The 25,414-nt window shown below is 42.0% G+C and overlaps 1 protein-coding gene across 3 annotated transcripts in view; it reads right to left on the bottom strand.

The window, feature by feature from the left end:
* The window catches only part of CACNA2D1 (calcium voltage-gated channel auxiliary subunit alpha2delta 1), a 720,757-nt gene that overhangs the window by 40,762 nt on the left and 654,581 nt on the right, over window positions 1-25,414 (bottom strand). For all 3 annotated transcript variants that reach the window (XM_075017407.1, XM_075017399.1, XM_075017417.1), the window contains 9 exons: window positions 24,220-24,317; window positions 11,100-11,184; window positions 10,770-10,832; window positions 8,227-8,330; window positions 6,596-6,682; window positions 6,159-6,226; window positions 3,721-3,759; window positions 1,589-1,660; window positions 90-242 (listed from right to left, as the gene is read on the bottom strand). In XM_075017407.1, coding sequence (XP_074873508.1) covers window positions 90-242; window positions 1,589-1,660; window positions 3,721-3,759; window positions 6,159-6,226; window positions 6,596-6,682; window positions 8,227-8,330; window positions 10,770-10,832; window positions 11,100-11,184; window positions 24,220-24,317 — 769 coding nt within the window. The remainder of the gene's footprint in view (window positions 1-89; window positions 243-1,588; window positions 1,661-3,720; window positions 3,760-6,158; window positions 6,227-6,595; window positions 6,683-8,226; window positions 8,331-10,769; window positions 10,833-11,099; window positions 11,185-24,219; window positions 24,318-25,414) is intronic.

Below are 25,414 nucleotides of genomic sequence, written 5' to 3' on the forward strand. Positions count from 1 at the left end.
AGAAATTGAAGTATAAAGATTTCATCATTAGTACAAACATATTTACAGAGGTAAGGAGAATGCTGGTAACTTGGAAAGGAGATACTGACCACATATGCAGAACGAAGACCAGCTCCTTGCTTTGGGTAGTCTTCTGGATCACACACAGACTGGTAGTCATAAGACTTGTTAAAGGCATATAAGGACATGTTAATCAGGTTTCGCATCAGGCCAGGGTCAATCTCACCAAAGAATCTTCCAATCTGGTGTAGAAATGTATATATATGAAAAGATGAGTTTAAACACTTCTAGCCGGATGTCACATGATAAATAACATACACATAATTTACATATACTGAACAATGCTGTTGAATTCAAAGAAGGTATAAATCCTACAGTTCTTACGATGGTATGATAATAAATTACAAAAGTCTTTCCTTTTACTTTCATTTTGCATTTGGCATTTACTTTACATTTTCTAAAATACTCAATTGCTTTCCAGATCTATTCAGGCAAAACTCTAAATGACTTCAGGGGAAGTTTGGCCTGATTTACAGCTGCATGACTTGGTCCATTGTTACTATTACAAAGCCCATAAGGGACTCATTTTGCATTGGGGCATCAACCTGACTATTTCCATATTTAATCTGAGTGGTTATGATTTTTTTTCTATGAATAAATGACTGAACATGCAATATTTTAGGTGCAAATTCCAAGGCCATTTTTCAGTCTCCTACATGGTGCTTACCCTTTTTTCCCAGGTGAAAAGGGTAGAACCAAATAGAAGTGTTCCATGGTATGTTTGCAACTTTGATATATAATGCCTGAATTCTGTCTCTGAGGAGTATTCAGTAGCACCCCAAACCGAATGGGAATCATCCCCTTCTCCAAGGATCAAAATTTCCCATGCTCAGGCTTTCCAATGTACTGGGAACAGACCTTCTGTTCTATATTTGATTATGGTTGTCTCTCACACAACAGTTATTGCACTGCAATATTAGACTGTGATAATGTGTTCCAGTCTGATTAAACAGATTTTTATGCAAAAATTCTTCAATTAGATCATTTACACTTTTTCATAGGAACTTTTTTTAAAAAAATGGTGTTTTGATTAAACGGACATTTTCAAAAACCAAAAACTAAAATATGTTTTATTTTTTGACAGAAGTGCTCAACGATACTGGGAAAAATGATTTTTCATAGAAAAAATACAGCTTTGTGTTCAGATACATTAAACCAGAACAACTTTATATTACAGGGCAACGATGCAAACTCTTTATCTCACTTCTTATTTGCCCCCTTAAATCACTGCAACCAAGGTCACATTAGCACAGGCCCAGACATTTGAGTTCTCTAGTAAGATGGTGATAAAAGGTAGCAAATCATATGAAACTTGAGATTTAGCAATTTTTTTGTGTGGTTTGGACATGAGCTTCTGATTCATCACCTCAAACTCTGGTAACATTGATTTAAATGAATGAAATGCTATCAATAACAGATGTACTCTGTATATTGAACTTTAGAGGCAATTTTTAATTATAAAGTTCTGTCTTCATGGAGAAGTGTGTCCATCTCAGCTTTAGAAACATGAATTTAAAAACACACATACCTGCTGGGTATATTCATCCCGATTTGACATCAAAAGAAAGCCACCATCATCAAGAATTACACAGTCCACGTGCTATTACAAAAAAAACCCATAAGTATCTTTTTTCAGGAAAGATACAGATAATACCTGAGAAAGGGCTAACATTCAGCATTTCAAAATCAATGTGGCTTGGATTGGCATGTCCCTAAATGACATCAGCTGGCCAACAAAGAATTTGTACGTTTAACCTAGTTTCCAGCCCTCAAGACCTAGAGTTTTTATATAAAACTTTGGCCTTTTGCAAATTTCACACACACAGGCTACATTTAGACTGTTTTGTTTCAAAAATAATTCATACAATTTGTACAACGCATATTGTGTAAATAAGTTCAAAATACTTTATTCCAAAATGGGTGCCATCCAATGGCACTGAAGTTCAGAATGAGGGGCTATTTCAAAAGTTCCATTACCCGTCTTGCAACGAGGGGCAGCAGAATTGGAATAGCGTGCCTGAAATAGCAGTGTGAAAAGCTGCAGCATTGCTATTTTGGGATACCTTTGCATCCTGAAATAGCACCCACAGTCTAAACATAGCCACGGAGTTCTCTTGTTCCTGTAACTTGACCCTGTTGTTTCATCAGTGGAGACTAGGGAAAGGTTTTTTTTGCACTTTATACTTGGTATTCGGAAAGTACAAGTAGGGGAAACTATGTAAAGCAGTCTACAATATGAGGCCAATGGCCCTGAATCCAAAGTGTTGAAAACATTTGGATCAAGAGACCCACTTGTGGATTAATTTTATGTGACTTGTTTTTGTAAATTGTTTGTTCAAGATACTTAACTAGCCTTAAAGAGTGTTATGCCCTAACAAAATCCCTTTGTCCATGGATGGGAGCTCATATAAAGGGATTGCAGCTTTTGATTTGGTCTTAGATCACCTTTCTGATCTGGATCTTTTAGTTGTGGGAGACTTTTAAAACAGGAGACGTGGGTGTGCTGACTATAATTTTTTTGCATTATTTATTTTGCCTTTTTCACTCCCCCTTCAGATGATGACCCCCTTCTTCTCCATCTAAGGCACCTGGTTCACACAGAACTCAGAGCTTTTCTCTTCTGCTGTTCCAGTGATATGGAGTGGATTCCTGCAAGTGGCAGGTCGTCCATTCATTAACGATAATACATTCACCGGCTGAGGTTGTAATGCTACCGCATGGATTTTGCAAGTAGCCACAGCTCCCATACTCGATCGTTATTCTCCGAACACCACAAAAGAATTCACGGATGCTCTGATTCAGAAAGGTGCTTAAGCACATAACAGAATTATGAGCTGCTGATATTATGGCTCTGGAGGCTGTAAAATTACCTCCCTTGAGTGCTGCAAGGGCCATGAACCCCAAATTCCGGGCTTAGTAGACAATGGAGGGAAGAATGCAGTGGAAGCCCTTGTATCTCCACATGCTGGCGAGGGCTGTGTGCATTATAGTGGATATAAGGTTAATGTCCCTCTCTCTCTCTTTCATATTATTTGAAAATACAGAATCCAAACTAGGCAGCAATATTAATATAACATGCATGCTGAACATAGGCTCCCCTGCCTTCTCTCCCACTAAAATGTACAGGATGCCTGTGAAAGAAACACAATAAGACAGAGGAGAACCCAGTTATGATCTAATTATTTACTAGGTGAAACCCTGTGCGTCTGTTCTTACTTTCCTCTTTTCACCTTCCTTCAACTCTTCTGTTTGTCTCTGTCCTCAGTTTCTCTTGCTTTCACAGTCTCTTTTTTTTGTTCCCTCTTCTTTCTCTCCACCACTTTCTTTGAAAAGCTTCATCCTCTTTTTTCTCTGAATCCGTCTTTTTCACACCTCTCCCATTTTCTATTATGTTTTTTTCTTCACTCCCCTTTAGTTCTTATAGTCCAGTTTTAATGATCCCTTTGCCTACCACTTCATTTCATTCCATCATGCTAGCATGCCCTGCTCCCCTTCAGAATCCTCACCTCTCTTCCTAGACACAAAAGACTGATAACTCCTTGCCAAGAAGCTTCTGTCTCTAATATCTAGAATGTGCTCTCAAGTTCTGAGAGCCCCAAAGAACCAGCAAAGGGGAGTTTTCCCTACCGGCCAAGTCTACATTAATAAGTTCATTCTTACCATGCTGTTTTTTTCACAGCCACATATTTCACTGTTGCACTGGAAAACAGAACAATAATGATTTTTAGTGAATAGCTTATTAAAAAGTCTGTACTATTATAATATTCATTAACTCATGAATATAAAACAGTTTGATTAATGGATTCAAGACAAAGCCAGGTGTTTTTTTAGATCTATATTTCTCCCTGTATTTAGATGTCTATTGACAGCTTTGGACTACTCCCCATTACTAAGGTGACCATCCGTCCCATTTTGGCCAGAACAGTCCCATTTTTCAGGCGTCAGGAAGCCGACCTGACTTATTTTAACAAAAGGGCAAATTGTCCCATATTCGGGCCCCCTTCTGAGCTGCCATTACCCAGTCACAGCTGCAAATACCAGGTGCTGGCTGGAGAGCATGTGTAGCACGTACCGACTGGCCGGATGTTAGGCTGCAGCAGGAGAGGGAGCCAGTAGTGGCCATGACATAGGGTAAGGCAGGGTGTGATGGGGCAGTAGTGTGTCCCCCCCACAGTCCTTTTTGCTGCCCCTCCAGCCAGGGAGATGTTGCCACACCCCAAGGCAAGGCTTGCACCTCATTCCTGGCTCTCCCCCCCGCAGCTCAGGAAAACCAGGAGCTCCACCCACAGGACTGCAGCCCTTTACCCGGCTCCCCACAGCTCGGGGAAGCCAGGAGCCACATCAATGGAACTGCAACCCCGTTCCTGCTGCTTCACAGCATGAAGCAGCCAAGGAGCCCCCCGGCCCATGAGGCAGAAACTCCCACAAGGAAGATGCCCCTGAAGCTTGAGAGCTCTCCTGCAGGACGGCAGCCCCAGTTGCTGGCCACACAGTGAAGCCAGAGAGCTCTCCTACAGCTGGGAGGCAGCCAGTTCCCAGCACCCTGCAATGTGGAACAGCTGGTGTGCCCTTTGGTGTGGGGCAGCTGTGAAGGAGCTTTTCCTCTTCTTCCTGGGTCAGCAGCCCCATTGTGCCCTACTGCTTGGGGCAGCCCCCTGCAGTCGGCCCCCTTCTCTGCTGGGCTGCATTCCTGGTGCCTCATGGCTGGGCAGCTGCACCCATAGCCAGGGAGGAGCCTTCACTGGCTTGCAGGCTGCAGCCTTCATCCCTGGACTCCTCTGCCCCTATTGAGAAGCTGCAACCCCTATGGCCAAAGCCACCACTGCAAGGCAGGAGGCCCTCTGTCCAGTGTCCCAGTGCAGGGCAACAGCTGGGAGTGGCAGGGCTCAATCCTGCATTCCCCATGTGCTCCCTGTGGAGAAGCCTCTGGATCTCATGGGGCAGAGCCAGGGCCAGATTAACTTTCTGTGGGCCTGGAGCCCAAACATTTATGTGAGCATGGTGCAGGACCAAGGCAGGCCCTTCTAACAAGCAGTAACTATTTACTGGTAAATATATATAAATGTATATTTTTATTTTTTATCTATTATTAGTTATAAAAATGGTGTATGTGTTTTTAATGGGTGCTCAGTAAACAATGCTATTTTGAATGCTTGTACAGCATAGGTCTGATTGATTTGCATTGAACTCGCTGACATCCAAGCAATTTTACCATGTGTCCCGTATTTGGCAAAGGGAAATATGGTCACCCTACCCATTACCATGGTATCTGAGCACACAGCATTTGCCTGTGAGTCTCAAAACTCTGCTTGAGGTAGATTTTTAATTTAATTTATTAATTAGTTTGCTAGTTGATAGATTCTACCAATCATCTGTGTGTGTGGGTGGTGTGTGTGTGAAAAGTACATCGGAACCAGTTTTTCCACTTTAACTCTGTTCAAAAATAAAGGAGGTTCACCAATTTTAAGGTTTGTGGCTTCTGTGGCCAAGGCTGTCCCCACCAATGCCATAAACATACTTCACATTCTCCGTGTTTAACAAAACTTGGTTCATGCATTCTTCAATTATAGGGATTACTCCCCCGCTGCTTTTCTGCAAGATTTGACTCACTGTAAAAACACAACACCGTCTCTAGTGGCTGACATATGCCATTGACATGCATTTTCATTTCCAAGCTGTTATTACACAATCATACTGAGACATATTCTTGCCTTCAGTGCAAGACATGTACAAGTGTTTAACTGAAAAAAATACTTCTGCTTTTAATAAAAGTATTTTGTCTTTTGAAAAGCTTTAAATGTAGGGTTATCATATAAAAACAGGACACACCTGAGAGGGAATGTAACTGTATCAGTATCTAAGGACTCACTAATAATACATTAATACAACAGGAGTTGGTAGATACTGATACACGTACATTTCCTCCCAGGGGTGTCCTCTTTCTTTTGAAAGGTCAAATATGATAACCCCATACGACACCACAAGTCAGCAACCAGGCACCACTGTGAAGTTTTAATACAGAGCAGCCTGCACAGAAGAGTAAAGCAAAGAGCGTAGAGAAAAAGCAAAGGAAGTTCAAGAGAAGTCAAATTCCTTACCTGGCTCTTGGTTGTGGTTTTGATGAAATTATCCATCCAGCTGATTGCATCAATTTTTATTCCAACAACTAAAATAAACAAACCAACAAAATCCGGAAAAAGTCCATTTAGCCAAATGAAAAGAAACAACAACAAAAGGCAAGGTCTTATAGCAGAGGAAAAATTCATAACAAAAGGCTGATAAACTGAAACTAATAAACTAAAAAAATTGTATTTGTGATCAGTCACCCTTTGTGGTTCTAATCAATCTTAACTAACACTCTATCAGATCTTTGGCTAGATTTTCATCAGCAAAATGGAAAAAAAAAGCCTTCTGCAGTAGACTTTAGGCAGACTGAGGCTGTTCTGGGAGTTTGGTTAGATTTCTTATGGACTATTGTGATGGGGAACAACAAAGTAACTTCCTTATTTAAAGTGCCAGCATCATTCCATCTTACCTGCAGGTTTAAGAAGTTTTCCATTAATTGTTATTTCCACAGCCTTGCTTACCATAATGCCCGTTTCATAGCTACTGGCATCACTTCCTGTGAGTAAGAAATGAAAATGGGGTTAAAAAGACATTATCTTTTTTGGTTTCTGCCCCTAAAAGAAAAGACGTGCTAACCCTCAACTCAAGCTCACTTAAGAAATTAACAACTATTTAAATGGCAACCATCATCCACAAACCCGTCTCTACTGAAAATGTTGTACTTAGTAATTGTACTTAACAGTTACCCTCAGCCTAGTAATCACAAACAATCAGAACATTTAGAGGAAAGTATGTTCTGCTCTTTGTTATTTACTTTGTGCATTTGACAGTTCTGTGCATAGAGTCAGTTTCACTGTGCCTGCAAACACAGCCATAATTCATTTTACACATGTGAGCTGTCCCATGAAATACAGGATCTGGTCAGGCCCATAGATTGTATGGTCATTAGAACAGAGCCCATGCTGTCTTCACAGCTACTGAATAGTTCACAGCCCATTAAAAACACTGTGACTGGCTAACTCACTGGCAGCACTGTTTAACATGGAAATTAAAGCAAAAATAATTTTGGAGAGCCTTCAGAGGAACAGGATTCCTATAAAGGCTTTGAAGAGGATCAGGTTACAACCTGGCTAGTATTTTTTTAATTGCAATAATAAATATGTGCATGAAATAATTGCAATAAAATACCCCTTTGTCTATGAATGAACAGTATCTCTTTCACAGAAGCATCGTTTCAAAACAGCATCATGGTTAATGTGTCTTAGCATTCAGTGATGGACCTCTTCTCATTAACCAGGTTATTCCTGCGGATATTTAGGCTTTACGTGTTACAAAAGGTGCCAGCAACCACTTCCGCAGCATAACAACTATCCGCATAAGAATTCAAGCTCAAAACTTTAAAGTGTGAAATAAATCAGTGGCACAATACTCTATGCAGGAAAAAAAGCTCACAGAACTGGACAGTTCTGGACAGAACTGGACAGTTCTGTGACTGCATGTGCCCAGAAAAAAATATAATAGTCTAACAACTTCTGCAAAAAAATAAACAACGTGGTGCTAAAGCAGTCATGAAAATTCAAGCCATCCCATCTGCACCTCCCTTTGGGCTGGTTCTCCCACGGATAGGTGTATCGAACACTTATAAGATCTAGGAAGCCCAGGTATGTAAGCTTGCTCTGGGATTCCCTCTCCAACTATGATGTGAACACATGAAACTGAGGCTCCTGTAAACAGTGAGATATATGGCCATGGTAGTTTCCTTCACATAAGAAGCTACATTTGAGACATCGATAGGAATCTTCCAAGTCCAATTAAATAACAAAATATATAATCATCAAGTCTTTTAAGCCTGTTAACCATTGTGACAAACAATGAAGAGTGCGTCACTTTACGGGGATGGATGACTGATTGTGATGACATTTTCCAAATCTCAGTGTTGTTTTCTTAGAGCTGTTTCCCCACTGAACTCGCAGACGGTTGCAATGTCTGCTCTGAACTATGCCACTGCAATAGTGAACTCTACTGGTAAAAAGGGAAGCATCCATGAATGTTTACATTGTTGACAGTCACCTCTGAAATTTCAAAGTAGTGATTACTTACTGTTGTAGTAGGGAGCTGTGAAGATATAGTTGTCATTATCCAAACTCCGTTTATAGAAACTCAGTTCATAAGTTTCATGCTTTTCCATCCAATCCTCTCCTGCCCTATACATGGTGGGGAAAAAAAAAGTCATATAAAAACTGTCAGATTTTCATTTAAACTGCAAGACAGAGGGTTTTTTTTCCTACTTAGTATAAATGTTTTGATAGGGAAACTCATGAGCTCCTTTTATCGCAAAGGTTCAGATATTGCATTTATGCCTATGCACCATAGAAGTCAGAGCTTTCAGAAACTTAAATTGCAAACTGCAGTAAGAAAAAACAAAGCTAAATGGAGCACAGAATGGAGAAAGGTCCTGAGAATAACATGGACCTAGCTCAGAATTTTTATATGGACACTTTTCTAATATACATCTATCACTGGGTTTGTTTAAAAAATAAAAACAGATTTCACTCGAATGACATCTTTTACTCAAAACTCCGCAAGCATTTTAACTGAGAGGGAGAGAGAAACTAAGCATCACTGGCACAGGAGACAACGGTCTTAGGGAACATACTCCATTAAATATTTTAATGGGTAAAAGGTACAAGATAAACTAAGGAAGAAGGTAAATTTATCATGTAACTTTATATTAACATAATGCCCCCAAACCCTATATCACTGAAGGATTTCATGATATGGTATGGAATTTGATCACTTTCATGTGCCCTCTATGCTGTCTATTAATGTTGCGTCATTCCTCTTTACATCCTGGGAGTACTTGTGATTGGCAGAGTATTCATGAATTTCAAGTTTGCCAATCAAATGAATGTTCAGGAGCAATTAGGGGTAAAAGTGGCCAGAATGCAGTTAAATTGATGCCCTTCTAAAAGCATTACTGTGCTAAGAAGTTTGGACTACTATGACCTGCTTCATCCTCAGTAGGAATTCAATAACATCACAGACTAGTTTCAAGTGGCTACAGAGCTAAAATCTGAAAATCAAGGCATGTATATTCAATTTCATGTGTAACAGAGCAAATTACTTCAGCCGTGACATATCTGACTACAAGAAAAATCAGATTATTTATTTTTAAATATGTTTCACCCAAATTTGGGCATGCATGCTGGGCCTATGTGTGAAAGCATTGTGTCCACGTTATTCTCCAATTCCCTCCTGTCTTCCATGGCAGCATATTTCCTTCTGGAACTTTGGTCCCAAACCCATTTCAGGTTGGGAAAGATGTGAACTCAAAATCGGATTCCATTCAATTCAGACATGGTCAGAATCATCTTAATTGAAAACTATGAGGGAAGGAAATGCTACGTAAAACAGCTCTTCCCTAGCTGTGTCTCTTCCTCACACAGTGTCAAGACCTTCCACCTAGGCACATACAAATCACGATGACCTAAGCAGGCTAATGTGTACGAGTACTGTTAGCCGATCATGGTTTAGTCTAGTTAGAGCCTAGGCTGTAACACAGCCAGATAGCATGATCAGAGAGAGTTAAGGGCTTCTGCAGAATCACAAGTGCAAGCAGAGGGGTGAGGGTATGGTATATGTGCCTACAAAACATGAGCTGTTTCAGTGGATCTTCAACTGTCTTCAACCCTTAGTAAGAAAAGTGGAGGGGATGACTTAAGCCTGTAAGTTCATGGCATAACCCTGAAGAAGACTGAAGAGGAATGATAAATGTGAAGAGCTCAATGCAAGCAACAACATTTACAGGGACAGCAAGAATAATGCAGACTCATATCAGCAAATTATAATAAATTGTTTTTCCTTTGTTCTCTTGGCTATGCTTTGACCTATCACGAAAATTATTGCTGGAATAGTGTCACCTAATAGATACAGCAAGATTATTTCAAATAGGAATAAACTGCATTGGCACATGCACACTGGACCACATCATGAAAAGTTCTCAGTATTTATTTCTATCAATAGAGACCTCCTGCCATGAGAGCAATATTTAATTATGAACATCACAAACAGCAAATCATGTCATAATCAGTTTGTTAAAAAGAAATATAGTTTTATTTTATTAAAATGTTCCTACTATTTCATCTAATGCAGATAAATTCAGTAAGTACTATCCTCATAATCTTAACTGACCTTTGTCCCTTGGGACATTACAATTGTTAGATTGTTTCACCAGAGAGTGACTAATGATAGAACTCGATCCTACAAACTCCCTCTGTTCAGGTTGACCATCACAATTACATCACTCTAATCAATGAACTTGGACAACACATAGGCACAGAGATCCATTTGCATGGTCAGATTTTTTGCACAGAGAATGGAGAGGGAATCACAGATAAAGTGAGAAAATAACTCCATAAGGATAACTTTGTGCAATGTCTCATGTACAATGTATACAGTGTCTATGGTATACAATTAACTCTTCTGAAATGCACAGAAAGGTACTACTGAAAGAAAACACACATAGCATCATTTCTTATTATGCAGCATTGGGGTTCTCAAAGACATTTCAGCTATATGCATTGCTTGGATATTCCTTTGGTATGGCTCATTCTGATATTATTTGAAAATAAAGTGACCCTTACCTTTTAGGGTAAACCCTAGTGATTCCACCATCTGTAACAATAAATTGTGCAACAACTCCTTTGCTATGACAAAAAGCAAAAGTGTTAATGAAAGGTAATTAGAACTATTACCAGCTCTAACTACCACCACTGAGGCACATAATTATGAGAAAAATATATAACTTTAAATCAACATTGAATATTGAATCACACATTGAATCACACATTTAGTATTATTTTTAACTTTGACATCTCATCACAAACTTTCATTTACACAGCCTTGAGGTTTAACATTCATAAAAGTTTAAAAATATTGCAATGACTATATAGTTAATAAAAAAGAACACTCACTGAGATTGTTTACTCCAATAATCCTGGACTAATTCATATGTAAATCCTGCATCCAGCAAAACTCGAATAACCATAGCAGTGTTACCTAGCAAGAGAGGCAACATGAGTCAATTGCAACCATGTGACTTTGTGATCTGTAAGTCTGTCCTGATGAAAGTACAAATTGCTTGATTCCTGCTACTTATTAATAAAAACTACATGATTTCTCAAAACCTTGATTAATCCAAACCTTTACACCAAATTTTCAAACTCGAGTGCCTCAATTTAGACTACCAGATCAGAATACAAGACAACTTTTTCAAACTTGTCTTTTAAAAATTGGACACCTAAATCTATTTTTAGTCAGTTTATTGGAATTGGCCCAAATATCAGAGATGTGAGCGCTCACAGCGTCAAAACTGCCCCCAGGACTCCCAGTGAGGGCAACACCACTAAAAATTAATTGCCTAACTATTGTGGTTTTAAGTGTAAATGGTTATAGCCACTACTCAGGACAGCCACTAGGTGGAACATAGTGAGGAGAAATAAGAAAAACTGGAAATAAGAAATAAACACAGTCCTGAATCCACCCTGACCAGTGACCACAATGTCCTGCATCTGTTTCATCTCCACATATAAACTTAAGGTAGCTTGGGTTAAATTTAGCTTTGCCTACATCCCATTCTATAAAACTAAGTAAGTGTCCATTCATTTTTAAAGGGAAAAGATCTCAATTTTGTGTCAAAGATGGAAGTTAAAATACTGTGAAGAGCACATTTCCATTCAAACAGCCGACATCTTAATCTTCTCGGGGCATGTAATTAAGCAACAACTTTGTTTTCCCTCTTCCATATGGTCCCCAAAATACACTCCCCAGTAAAACTGCTGCACTGCCTTTCCCAGAGGTAAAGAATAATTCTCTGTATTTAGAAAGCTTGTTTCTCTTTCCCACAAAACTTGGTTAAATAAAATTAGCTCACCCACCTCACCTTGCCTTACAAAAGAAGAAACACAAGTCAACTACAGTGTAAACCAGACAATTAGAACCTTCATTTTTATTTTTAAAATGCAATATTCATTTCTTTCTTCCCTTTATGCAAAAACTACCATGATAATCATATTTTACCAATTAGGGTACATCTACACTTATTGCAGTGTTGATGCTATGGGGTTTGATTTATCATGTCTAGTAGAAACACACTAAACTGAACATTGAGAGCACCCCCGTTGACCCGATATTCCGTAAAGTTGTGAGGAATAAGGGAAGTAAACAGGAGAATTTCCCAAAGCAACCTCTCACTGTAGGGGCAACAGAGACAGTCAACCTAATTTTTTTTTCTGGAGTTGGCATCTTAGGTTGACTTTCTTTTCTAGTGTAGACTTGCTCTTAGATGGTTTTTGTCTTCTGTATATAACCTTGAGCAGTGCTTTTTATTTTTTTTTTAAAAAAGAAAAGAGGAGCCAGTATTCAGCCAGATCCCCGCAATGCTTTCAAGTAAGCCGATGCCCTGGCTGGGGCCGCCAAGCTGCTGGTACTCAGTACTGGAAGGTACTGGCACAAGAAAAGCATTTATCTTGAAAAAAAAAATCAGAGGTCAGTGCATCTCAACTTTTTAATTTTGGGGACCACTTTAAAACAGAATCTTCTTTATATTTTTCTTGTGATTTAGGTAAATATCATAGACTCTTAGGCAAAATAAAAACACAGTCTCAACTTACTCATAAGTTTTGTGAACCTTTTCAAAAATAATTTCAAAAAATCCACTTCAAAATCTGAATTAGTAATGATCCTTAGAACAAACATCGTCACACAACTCCTAGGCATGGCGCTACCCAGTAGCCAACAATGTTTAAATTCCATTTTGATGAATTACTTTCATACTAATTAGGACACACTCACATTATTCTGATAATACCAGCCTGTTAAATCAGAATCCTGCACAAGTATATCACTTAAGGACTCCAGTTACTTCAGACTCAAAGTAAATTGACAGAGGTGATTTTCTGCACAAGCTGAGATGGTAAAATCCAAGTAAATGGACATTGCCATTCTAAGACTATGGCTCCACCTACCCTATGAGATAAATTCGAATCTAAGTTAGTTCTCGATATTACCACATGACTGTCTTCATTCTAAATACCATTCGCTTGATTTAGAGAGCACTAATATTGTATTATAATATCATCAGTACCTGCTGTGTGTAGCATCAAGCTCGAATTCAAAAGTTCAATTAAAGGCCAGTGTGGAAGCACCACATCTTAAAATTGAATTTATTAAGCCTCCAGAGGTGTCCCATATGTAACCCACAATGCCCCTCAGCACTCTGCTCTGGCTGCTGCTCTGCAGGTGCGCAGGAATTAGGTAACAGGAAGACCATCAATTTCAAATCAGGACTAGGAAGCCTGTGACTGTGAGCTCCTGTTTCTATGAGAGCCTGAGAAATGTCTTTCTTTGCTATTAGCACTGTGAGGGCATTTACCTATCACAAATAGCCCCAGTATGGAGTTTGTGGCTCTGTCTCTACACTTGGTATATTTTTGTGCTGCCTGGCGTCAGCCGCGGCCCTGCCACATCACAGGGCAACAAGGCAGTTGTGGGAGTCATGCTTGCATAAGAGGTCAAGAAACTTCTTCTCAGTGGTTTACACTTACGTGTGCCCTCCCCCCCAGGTGCCATACAATTGGGGTCTTTTCCAGGCTCAGCCACATCACTTGAGTAGTCCCCAACTCAATAAAAGGACATGCCTGCTGTTTGGTGCTGACCATGCTGTCAGGGGGGCAGCAGCTAACAGGGAAGGGAGTTTGCCTCTGGGCAAAGTGTCCTAGAGGAGCTTGGGTGAGTGTGGGATTTGGGGGGGCTGTGTGGTGAGCTGGTGGGTGAATGTCTGTCTGTCTGCAGCTTGATCAGCTGCCTAGGTGCCTGAGCTTGTGCTGTGCAGAGAAGAGCAGTTTGCAAGGTGTGAATTGGGGGAGTTCCCTGCCAGGTGAGCCTTCAAGGGCTGATTAGACTGGAGGCAAGGCTTTGAGCCAGGCCTGACCAGCTTGCAGCTCTCTCTGTAAGAAGGGAGCTCCCAGCGAACAGGGGGCAGCAGCTAACAGGGAACGGAGTTTGCCTCTGGGAGTTCGCTGAGGGAGGAGCCCCGTGTTTGTTGTCCTTTTCAGGTATGGTGTTCCACCTGTGCCCTGCAAGGCAGCACTACCAGGAAAAGGAGTCTCTGAAGAGACGAGCCTGAAGAGTGATGGGGGAAGGTGGACCTGGGGGCGCTGAGAGCAGCTGGGGGGAGAGGGGCCAGTGCAGTGAGGAGGGCGGACATGGGAGCAGATGGGGGTGGTGGGCTGGGGAGGGTCCTATGGTGATGGTAGCTGGGGGAAGGGGAGGTGAAAGGTGGGGAGGAGGGTCCTGGGGATATGAGGTTATTGCTCCACAGGGAGCTATGGTGACTCGCGGTGACAGAGAGGTATGAAGTAGTGGGATCCTTAACCACATTCTCCACACCCCACTGCCTTGTGGGTTATCCTGGGAAGGAGAAAGGCTAAGGGAGTAAACCCTGACAGAAAATCCGGAGTGGAGTCCGAAGGCGGTTCGGTGTCAACTTCTGGCACTGTCCCGGCAACTCCTGCAGCTGAGCTGGTACCAGACATGGAGGTTATCCTCTCCTTTGGACTATATCAGTAAAGCCGAGAGGGGGACACTGGTGTCTGGGCAGCCCAGAGTCTCCATAATAAGTGCCCAGGCTCGCGCCCGGAGAGGTACTCCGGCATCGCTGAACAGAGTTGCGTCAACACAGGAGGCAACAGATACCGGTTATAAGCTCTTGCTCGATTGGCGTAGAGAACAAGCACTAGGGGTTGCCTTCGATGGTGGGAGAAATCCTCGCATCTCACTGGACAGTCACCGCCCGCCTCAAGCTGGGCAGCCCCCAGCCAATAGGGTACTGTCCCGCCACAGTTCACCTGCCTCGCTGGGTGCGTGAGGCTTAAGGTTCCTGAACCTGACAAGTGACTGAAATTTGGGCACCAGGCAAACCAATAAGAAAATCAACAATAAATGAGAAACATCAACAATTTAAGCTTGTTTGCTGGAATGTGCGGACCATGCTGACTGGCTTGACTGAAGATCTTCAGGCCATCAGTGACACACGCAAGACCGCTGTCATCAACGAGGAACTGAAGAGGCTCCGAGTTGATATCACTGCACTGCAAGAGACGCGACTCGCAGATTCGGGATCTCAAAGGAAAAGGACTACACCTTTTTCTGGCAGGGTAAAGCCCAAGAAGAACCCAGAGACCATGGTGTTGGCTTTGCTGTCAGAAACACCCTTCTACAAATGGTGGATTTAGTCATGGGCGGATCAGAAAGACTTCTTCGGATCACGCTTCAAACTTGCGCCGGTCCCGTCCACCTGATCAGCGCTTATGCTCCAACCCTGTACGCCACACCAGAAGTAAAAGACAAGTTCTATGACGTGCTTAGTGCTGCTGTAGCGCAAATACCTGCTCGTGAACAACTGTACATCTTGGGTGACTTCAATGCAAGAGCTGGAGCTGATTGGACCTCATGGCCTTCCTGCTTAGGACACTTCGGTGTGGGAAAAATGAATGACAATGGACAGGGTCTCTTTGAACTGTGCACATACCACAATCTGTGCATCACAAACACATCCTTCCAAACAAAGCCACAGCACAGAGTGTCATGGAGACACCCACGCTCGAAGCACTGGCATCAACTAGATGTGGTCATCACTAGGTGTAATAACCTCAGAAACGTCCTTCTGACATGCAGCTATCATAGTGCTGACTGTGATACAGATCACTCGCTAGTTTGCTCCAAGCTCAAGCTGAGACCCAAGAAGCCGTACCGCTCTAAACCTGCTGGAAGGCCCCGCATTGATGCCAGAAAGACGGCAAACTCGGAGAAAGCTGAAAAGTTCAGAGAGACCCTCCAGGAAAATCTGCGCAGCAGCCCTGGGGGTGCCGATGCGACATCCAAATGGCAACATCTGAGGGATATAGTTTACAACATGGCCTCGTCGGTGTTTGGAAGAAGAGCTAGAAACACGAACGACTGGTTCGAAGCTAACTCCGATGAGATGATTCCAGTCATTGAAAAGAAGCGCGCTGCACTCCTGGAGTACAAACGCTCACTGAGCCAGAGTACCCAGCAAGCACTTAGAGAGGCCAGAAAAACAGTACAGCAGACAGCCAGGTGCTGTGCCAACAACCACTGGCTCCAGCTATGCAGCAACATCCAGACCTGTGCCGACTTTGGTAATCTCAGAGGAATGTACGAGGGTATTATGAGGAAGGCATTAGGACCCACCCAGAACAAGTTGGCACCTCTGAAATCCAAATCTGGTGAAGTCATTGCTGACAAAGCCAAACAGATGGAGCGCTGGGTTGAGCACTACTCCGAGCTGTACTCACGCGAGAACGTTGTGGTTGACGCAGCCCTCGATGCCGTCGAGCTCCTACCAGTAATGGACGAACTGGATCAAGAACCGACTGTGGATGAACTGAAGAGAGCCATCGACAGCATTGCAGCAGGAAAGGCCCCGGGTCAGGATGGTATACCACCAGAGGTAATCAAATGTGCTGCGGACACACACCTGGAACCCCTACATGAGCTACTGTGCCTGTGCTGGAAAGAGGGTGAGGTTCCACAGGATATGCACGATGCTAACATTGTAACGTTGTATAAGAACAAAGGAGACAGAAGTGACTGCAACAACTACTGTGGAATCTCCCTCCTAAGCGTCACTGGTAAACTGTTCGCTCGCATCATTCTTGGCAGACTCCAGAAGATTGCTGAGAGGGTGTATCCCAAATTGCAGTGAGGATTCTGCGCAGAGAGGTCTACCGTTGACATGGTCTTCTCTCTAAGGCAGCTGCAGGAGAAGTGCAGGGAGCAGAGAAAGCCACTCTACATAGCTTTCATTGACCTAACAAAGGCCTTTGACTTGGTCAGCAGGGATGGTCTGTTCAAACTGCTCCACAAGATAGGCTGTCCTCCACGGTTACTCAAGATGATCCAGTCGTTCCACGAAGACATGAGAGGAACCATCCAATATGACGGCGCATTATCGGATGCTTTCAGAATCAGGAGCGGCGTCAAACAAGGATGCGTGCTTGCTCCGACATTGTTCGGGATCTTCTTCTCACTCCTCCTGAAGCATGCCTTTGGATCTTCAACAGAGGGCATCTTGCTGCACACAAGATCTGAGGGGAAACTGTTTAACCTTGCAAGGCTGAAAGCTAAGTCTAAGGTGCGAGAAGTCCTCATCAGAGACATGCTGTTCGCAGACGATGCTGCTGTAGTGTCTCACACAGAAGACCAGCTTCAAAAACTACTCGATCAGTTCTCCAAAGCGTGCAAGGACTTTGGGCTTACCATCAGCCTAAAGAAGACAAACGTACTCGGTCAGGATGTAGCTGAATCCCCATCAATCAGCATTGACAACTATACATTAGAGGTTGTCCACGAGTTCATTTACCTCGGGTCCACCATCACTGACACCCTGTCATTGGAGACTGAGCTAAATAGGAGGATCGGAAAAGCATCCGCAACTCTGTCCAGACTCAGCAAGAGAGTGTGGAATAACAACAAGCTGTACACTCACACCAAAATGTAAGTCTAAAGAGCCTGCATCCTCAGCACCCTCCTTTATGGCAGCGAGACTTGGACCCTGTATGCCCACCAGGGAAAGAGGCTGAACGTCTTCCACTTGCGCTGCCTCAGGCGCATCCTTGGAATATCATGGAAGGACAGAGTGACCAACACCACCGCCCTCGAGCAAGCTGGAATCCCAACCATGCACACCCTCCTCAGGCAGCGTCGACTCCCCTGGCTTGGCCATGTCCACAGGATGAATGATGGAAGGATTCCAAAAGACATCCTGTATGGTGAGCTAGCCTCTGGCAAAAGACCTCCCGGACGCCCCCAGTTGTGCTACAAAGATGTCTGCAAGAGAGACCTCAGAGAGGTAGACATCGAGCTGGACAACTGGGAAGAACTAGCAGATGACCGCAGCAGATGGAGGCAGGGGTTACACAAGGGCCTTCAGAAGGGTGAGATGAAGATCAGACAGCTAGCAGAGGAGAAGCGAGCGCACAAAAAACACAATAAGGACTTGCCAGTCACCTACTACATCTGCAAGAGATGCAGCAAGGACTGTCACTCTCGTGTGGGTCTTCATAGTCACAATAGACGTTGTAAATGAAGTCCTCATGCCTACTACTACTACTGCTACTAGTAAGGGCTGCAAGGGCAGGAAAGAAATATGGGAGCTTGCAACCACCAGGGGAAAGTCTTCCCTTGACAGCTGAGATATTCAGGGGGACTAATTCAACTGGCTACCCACAGAATGTCCCCCACACCTCTAGCAACACACCAGTGGGTCTTGCCGCTGCTAGGGGGAAGTTTCTCACAGCAGCTAAGATACTTGGGGGCTTGCTGCCTCTGGGGGGGGAAGTCTCCCCCAGCAACTAAGATAGTCGGGGTGACTACATCGACTACAACATTTCAACTGGCTCTGCAGCTGCAAACCACAGCTCCCTGCCCCCACCAAAAATATTTTCGGGAGCTTGCTGTTCATTGCAGTCACCTGCTCCTTTGATATTTCTGTTACAAAATCTTTTCCCTGATATTTCCTATCTGTCTTCTTGCTTTGACTCCCCGCAAAAAACACAGGGTGGAGGGCCAGTTGAGATTCCTGTTTCCTTTATAAGTTCAGTGTATGAGATTTCACTGCCATCTCCCATGTTGGCAATGTGTGTGTAGTGAAGAGGGAAGACAGATTTTTTTTCTAGACTTTTCTCTCCTCTTTCTTCTAACTTTGAGAATACAATCTGTCTCTGTTATTTTCAGGGATCGGATACAATCACAGGAGTGGGGACACTCAGTGGATGGCCAGTTGAGAATTCAGCTACAGAAGAAAGACATTTCTGCTAACTTTTTTGCCATCCTTGTGGAGGCCCTACCCTTCCTTCCTTCCAATGGGAAAAATGGATGTTTGCTTAGCATTGGAGGGGAATGAGGAAAACGTCATGTGGGAAGATGATGATGTCAAAGACCAGAATGCTACACCACCATTTATGGACCTAACCTGCAAAAAATTATCGAGCTCTTTCTTAAACCCTAATAGAGTCCTGGACTTCACAGCCTCCTCTGGCAAGGAGTTCCACAGGTTGACTGTGCGCTGTGTGAAGAAAAATTTCCTTTTATTAGGTTTGAACCTACTACCCATCAATTTCATTTGGTGTCCCCTAGTTCTTGTATTATGGGAAAAGGTAAATAATTTTTCTATATTCACTTTCTCCACACCATTCATGATTTTATATACCTCTATCATATCGCCCCTCAATTGCCTCTTTTCCAGACTGAAAAGTCCCAGTCTCTCTAGCCTCTCCCCGTATGGGACCCGTTCCAAACCCCTAATCATCGCCCTTTTCTGAACCTTTTCTAATGCCAATATATCTTTTTTGAGGTGAGGAGACCACATCTGCACGCAGTACTCAAGATGTGGGCGTACCATAGTTTTATATAGGGGAAGTATGATATCTTTTGTCTTATTATCTATCCCTTTTTTAATAATTCCTAACATCCTATTTGCCTTACTAACTGCCGCTGCACACTGCGTGGATGTCTTCAGAGAACTATCCACTATAACTCCAAGATCCCTTTCCTGATCTGTCGTAGCTAAATTTGACCCCATCATGTTGTACGTGAAATTTGGGTTATTTTTTCCAACGTGCATTACCTTACACTTACCCACATTAAATTTCATTTGCCATTTTGCTGCCCAATCACTCAGTTTGCTGAGATCTTTTTGTAGTTCTTCACAATCCCTTTTGCTTTTGACTGTCCTGAACAACTTGGTGTCATCTGCAAACTTTGCCACCTCACTGCTTACCTCATTTTCTAGATCACTGATGAACAAGTTGAACAGGATCGGTCCCAGGACTGACTCCTGTGAAACACCACTAGTTACCCCCCTCCAATGTGAAAATTTACCATTTATTCCAACCCTTTGTTTTCTGTCTTTTAACCAATTCCCGATCCATGAAAGGATCTTTCCTCCTATCCCATGACTGCCTAATTTACATAAAAGCCTTTGGTGTGGGACCATGTCAAAGGCTTTCTGGAAATCTAGGTATATTATGTCCACTGGGTGCCCCTTGTCCGCATGTTTATTAACCCCTTCAAAGAATTCTAATAGATTAGTTAGACACGACTTCCCTCTGCAGAAACCATGCTGACTTTTGCCGAACAATTCGTGCTTTTCTACGTGCCTTGTAATTTTATTCTTTACTTTTGTTTCTACTAATTTGCCTGGTACTGATGTTAGACATTATTATTTTTGTATCAAATTCCAGTTGGTCAAAACAAAAACAAAAATAACCAACCCACTGAAGGCAAAGTTGTTGCATGGGGTGAAACAAGAGCATGACTTGAAAATAAAAGGATTTCCCAGATATAACTGGGCCTAACTTGGCTTTGAGAATCTTTATTATTGGTGATGATGCACAAGCTGGAAAGAATCAAGTTGGACTGCAAAAAAGCCCAGGCTGAACTTGATGAGGTGACAAAAAGAAAAATGCCGTTTTTACTTGTGAACTAACAGAGTTAGTTTCGAAATCACTGACAGACAACACACATGAGCTCATGCAGTGCCATTCATACTTTCCAAATAACTGCACTTAGGCCTTGATTCAGAAACATGCATAAGCATCTGAGTAGTCCACCTCGAGTACCAGAACTACACATGTCATTCAAGTTAGGCACATGCTTGTGGGGTTTGCAGGATGAGGGCCTTAAAGAAGAAGAATGAAGAATACACATTCTCTGATTGAACCTTCCTCCTCCCTCTATTTGGTGTATTAAGCAGGTAAGCTTATCTATCTTTGGAGAGTACCAATCACACAACTGACACTTAACAAATAGTAAATAATAAATTGACATAGTCGATTGAATTCACCAAGGAAAGTGTTTAACTGATATTGACTAAAGGAACCCCATTTTACAGCTAGATAATTTTGAAAAGAAACAATCCTGCATTATGGAAGTCTATGGGACTTTTGTTGTAGGTTCCATTGAGAACAGGACCAGTCTGAAGTGTTTTGCCCAGGGAAAGTGACAGCAAGCCAATGGAAGGGTCAATCACACCACATAGGAGTCTATGTTCTCTGCTCTAAGCACTAGCCAATTTAATGATAACTGTTTATATCAATGTGGAAAGTTCTTTATCAGCCAAAAAAATATACTGGATCTATATGGGAGAACTAGAGTAGAGAAGAGAGATAGAAAGTCCTTCCTTCACCCCAGTGAATTTACACAGGAGGAAGCCAAAACTGCGGTGCAAAGTGTTGGGTGAACACATCAGATTCAAGACCAGCCAGTGCAGCCAGAAGTGCTCCAAGCCATGGCTGTGGATTTTCTGTGTAGGAGAATGGGTAAAGTCTCATCATCTCCTTCCCAGAACAATGGTGAACACAGGCAAAGCTGCACCATTGGAACTGTAGGCTGCACTTTGTTTTTTTTAACATGTCGTGTGTTCCTTTGCTTTGTGGGCTCTCCAGGCACCAGGGGGCATGTAGCTTACATGTATGTGATGCCTCCATTGACAGTGCTAGAGGTGCTGTTTCTCATTTTTTCTGCTTGTGCTTCCCTAGTTTACAAAATCAAAGATTTAGGTCTTTGTAGCCAAATGGCAATATATTGCACTGGCACTAGGAGAGGTAGCTGGGATTAAGATAATGCATCAGACCAATTACAAAGGAGACGGCACTCTGATTTTGGTTTGTAGGTTCACTTTTTCTCTAAGAATGACAATGTATGACGATGCAATAGGAATCAGGGAAAGTGGGTGAGTCTGGTATTATAAAAACCCAGTAGGTGGAGATTGCAAGGCAGACGGTTTACAGGATTATGTTGAATGAGGTGGGTATAGGTGGCAAAATATAACTAATTGGAGCCTCTTATGAGACAGACCTCAGTGTACATGATCAACTGGTTAATACTGCCTTCTGGGTTCTCTTCGAATGACCTCACCACACATTGTCTGGCTTCTTGGAAAAAGCGTGCTCCCTTTTAAGGGCTAGAGAGAGCCATGGAGTGATTTCTATTGGAGCTCCAGACCAGACCAACATGGGAATACTGACCCATCCCCTGCCACGTGACTATAAGAGAGGGAGGACCTTATCAGTCCATGCTCATGCACAAAACCTCCTGTTACCTGGACATGGCAGAATAGCATCCACTTTACACCCAGGGAAGTTGAACAGTTCTGGATTTTATAAGGGTGAAGCAGGCATTGTACTAGTTGCTCCTTTCTCTTGGGAATGAGAAGAAATTGTTCCTTCAGGGCCAGACTGGCCAAGATGAAGTGTTTTTGTTTTTGGAGTGCAGATGCGGGAGGGGGTTTACTGTAGGTAATCCATATGGAAGAGTTCCAGGGATCGGGTAAATAGGATTGGTAAAGGATTTACATTAAGTATTTCTTAAAGAAATGGGAATGGGGAGGTTTCTATGACTAATACAGATGGGAGCCAGACACCTTTCTTTTCTAACCTATCCTTAACCTTCACTCAAAAGTGAATGGTGAGATCTGAGCAGTGCGTTGGCTGGGGATGGGAAACAGAAGCCCCCAAGGACACATACTGAAAGGATTTTGGAATTAGCTCACTATACACTTATGGTTAAGAACAAAATTGTGGACTCATTAGACCACACCCAACATCTCCTGTCCTTCTTCCAGCACAGTCAGACAAAGAAAGAATTGGAGACACCATCTGTTCTTTGCATCTGTCAGAGGGTCTGCCAATGGCCCTAACAACAGCTGATGGATCTTAACGAGTATCATGGGCATCTGATACACGTTCTTCAGCACAGAATCAGTATTAAATAACATAATCAGTGTATTCTCTCCATTCCCTGATGAGGTCTAAAAACACACCGGTGCTGTCACATACACCCAATGATTGCAGGTGCTGCCAAACTTCTTTTTTCCACATCTTTGTCAGCAGCCTTCCCTAGCATGGTAAGATTTGTGCTAGGGAGATAATTGGGGAGATCATAAACGTTGTAGGGCTTCCTCAGCTAGGAGCTAACAATGTGCAAACTATATCTTATCTAATTTAAAAGGACAGTGCATGTTCCACTTGTAAGTAACCTTTTATGAAGAAGTATTTTGAATTAATTTCATTTAACAAAGGTATGGTCTCTTAAATGTACCATGAAAAGTCCTTTGCAGAGAAGCAGGTTGAGTGATTCTTATTAAGTTTTAATAGTTTAAGTTTTTACATGGACAATAATCAGATACTAAAGTCGAAGGAACCCATGCATATGAAGGGAAATCATAAAATGACATTAAAAAAGGGAACGTGTCTTTGTAGTGAATAGGAATTGGTAGCATCTCTTCAAATTGTCTGTGAGCTCTCTAGTGAGCCTCCCAGTCTTCCACTGTAGAAGCCAAAAGACTCTTCACAGTAATTGCATCTTTACTCTCTACCTATTATTCAAAACAGGAAGAAACCACATGGACAAAGCTGAGTTCCAAATAACATTTACTAACTACAGCAAACAGAAGGCTTAGTGCACACATGCATACCTGCTCAGTTAGTTTCTGGTGCCTGCATCAATAAAATGTCCACTAGAGGGTTCACAAATTATTTGAAGGGATATGTTATAGACATTACAATAGATGTGTCTGTAAGGTCTTTATACTGGTCTTGAAACTTACTGGGGAAGTCAGTAAATATTAGATAAAAGTAAAAGATTACATTTTTTTAATTCTGCCTGTGGCATTGTGAGGGAGTGTAGAAGGGAACTGACTGGCATTTTGTCTGCTGGTAGAAAACAGTCTACCATGGAAGTTTGTATGTTGTTGAACACATTTTGCTGCGTATTATTTGGGGAGATTTCTTGATGTTCTCGGCAATCTGCAAACCAATCTTACAAGTGCTCTCCTTGGACATAAATACAACCTCTGAAAAGTTCAACATTCTTACCTGTGTGTAATTCCATTAAATACATAAAAAAAAATCTGAAAACACTGGCATAGCAAAAACTATCATCTTGGAACAGTTTTCATATTTGTGTACCTCCCTGTGAAATTAATTTTAGAGAATGAAACAGAATACTTACATGAAGGGCTGTTTGGGGTATTTTGATCAATAAACTTATTGAAATTTAAAAGAAATTCAGTGTTGTTGCCTGATACTTTTACATCATTACAGTATTCCCTGAAAAAGAACAAAACATTAATTTTGTTAAATTTGTTTCAGGTGCAACTGAGGCTGATAAGAAATGGCTTTACATTTCTGACAGGTCAGGCAACATTGGGTGGGCACTCAGCTCAGCGGTAGTGTATTGTAAAAGGCAATGGAATGGGATTCTGCAAAATTTCATTGACCCTTTGTGCAGAACTCAATAGGAAGAGGCCACTCTCTTAGCCAACTTCTGAAGAGTTTTATGTGACCCAGCCAAAGGAGCAACCCAAATTATTTATTAAGCACAGGCAATCTTTAGTCAAAATATACTGGAAATCTTATTATTTAAGTGATCTCTTAAGACTGGGGTCCTTGACCGGAGATTGTACAAAGCTAAAACTGCACCAGAGGCCACCTACTTGTTCCCCACCCCCCAATGAAATTCACATGGGTAAAGTGTGTTTAGTTACACAAAGTTGGTATGACCACATACCTTGCATGATTACCTGCAGCAGAGCCATAAATTAGTATGCTAAAAGTCAGTGTGCAATTTAAGGGGAAACATTAGCTAGCAAATGGGATTAAATGCATTACTTTCTAATTAAAATACACACTAGATTTTCCAGAGTGGAGTAAATGATAAAGAGATAACAGGTGTTGAACAATTAGCAGTGTATAAGTTTTCCAAATACAATTTATATGTTATACAAAGGAGAAAAAAAATTTGGTTCAAACATTTCTTTAGAAAGAAGGATGCTGTCTCTCATTCACCTATTCCAACATGGACCAAAAAGAATTCAAAGAATTTAGACCTCTGTCCTACAGTCAGCAATTTAATAGGGTTCTATCCATAGAGATCATTTGCAGGATGAAGAATCCTTCATCAATGCTACAAACTATTAACAATGTCTCTGTCCCATCATGAAAATTAATGACCCTGATGGGCTCTAGATAGCTTTAATTTTTTGGAGGGGACCAACCAATCAACACAACACACTTTATATGTCTTTATATGAAGCATTTATACTAACATGTTTCAGCTACACAAAGGTAATAGACTAAGAAAGCAAAATCCCTTGGGAAGGCCGAGGAAACTAATGCCCTCACTGAATCAGACTGATCTAGGGTTG

Source organism: Carettochelys insculpta, chromosome 1 (assembly GCF_033958435.1).
Source record: "Carettochelys insculpta isolate YL-2023 chromosome 1, ASM3395843v1, whole genome shotgun sequence".
Taxonomy (NCBI): Eukaryota; Metazoa; Chordata; order Testudines; family Carettochelyidae; genus Carettochelys; species Carettochelys insculpta.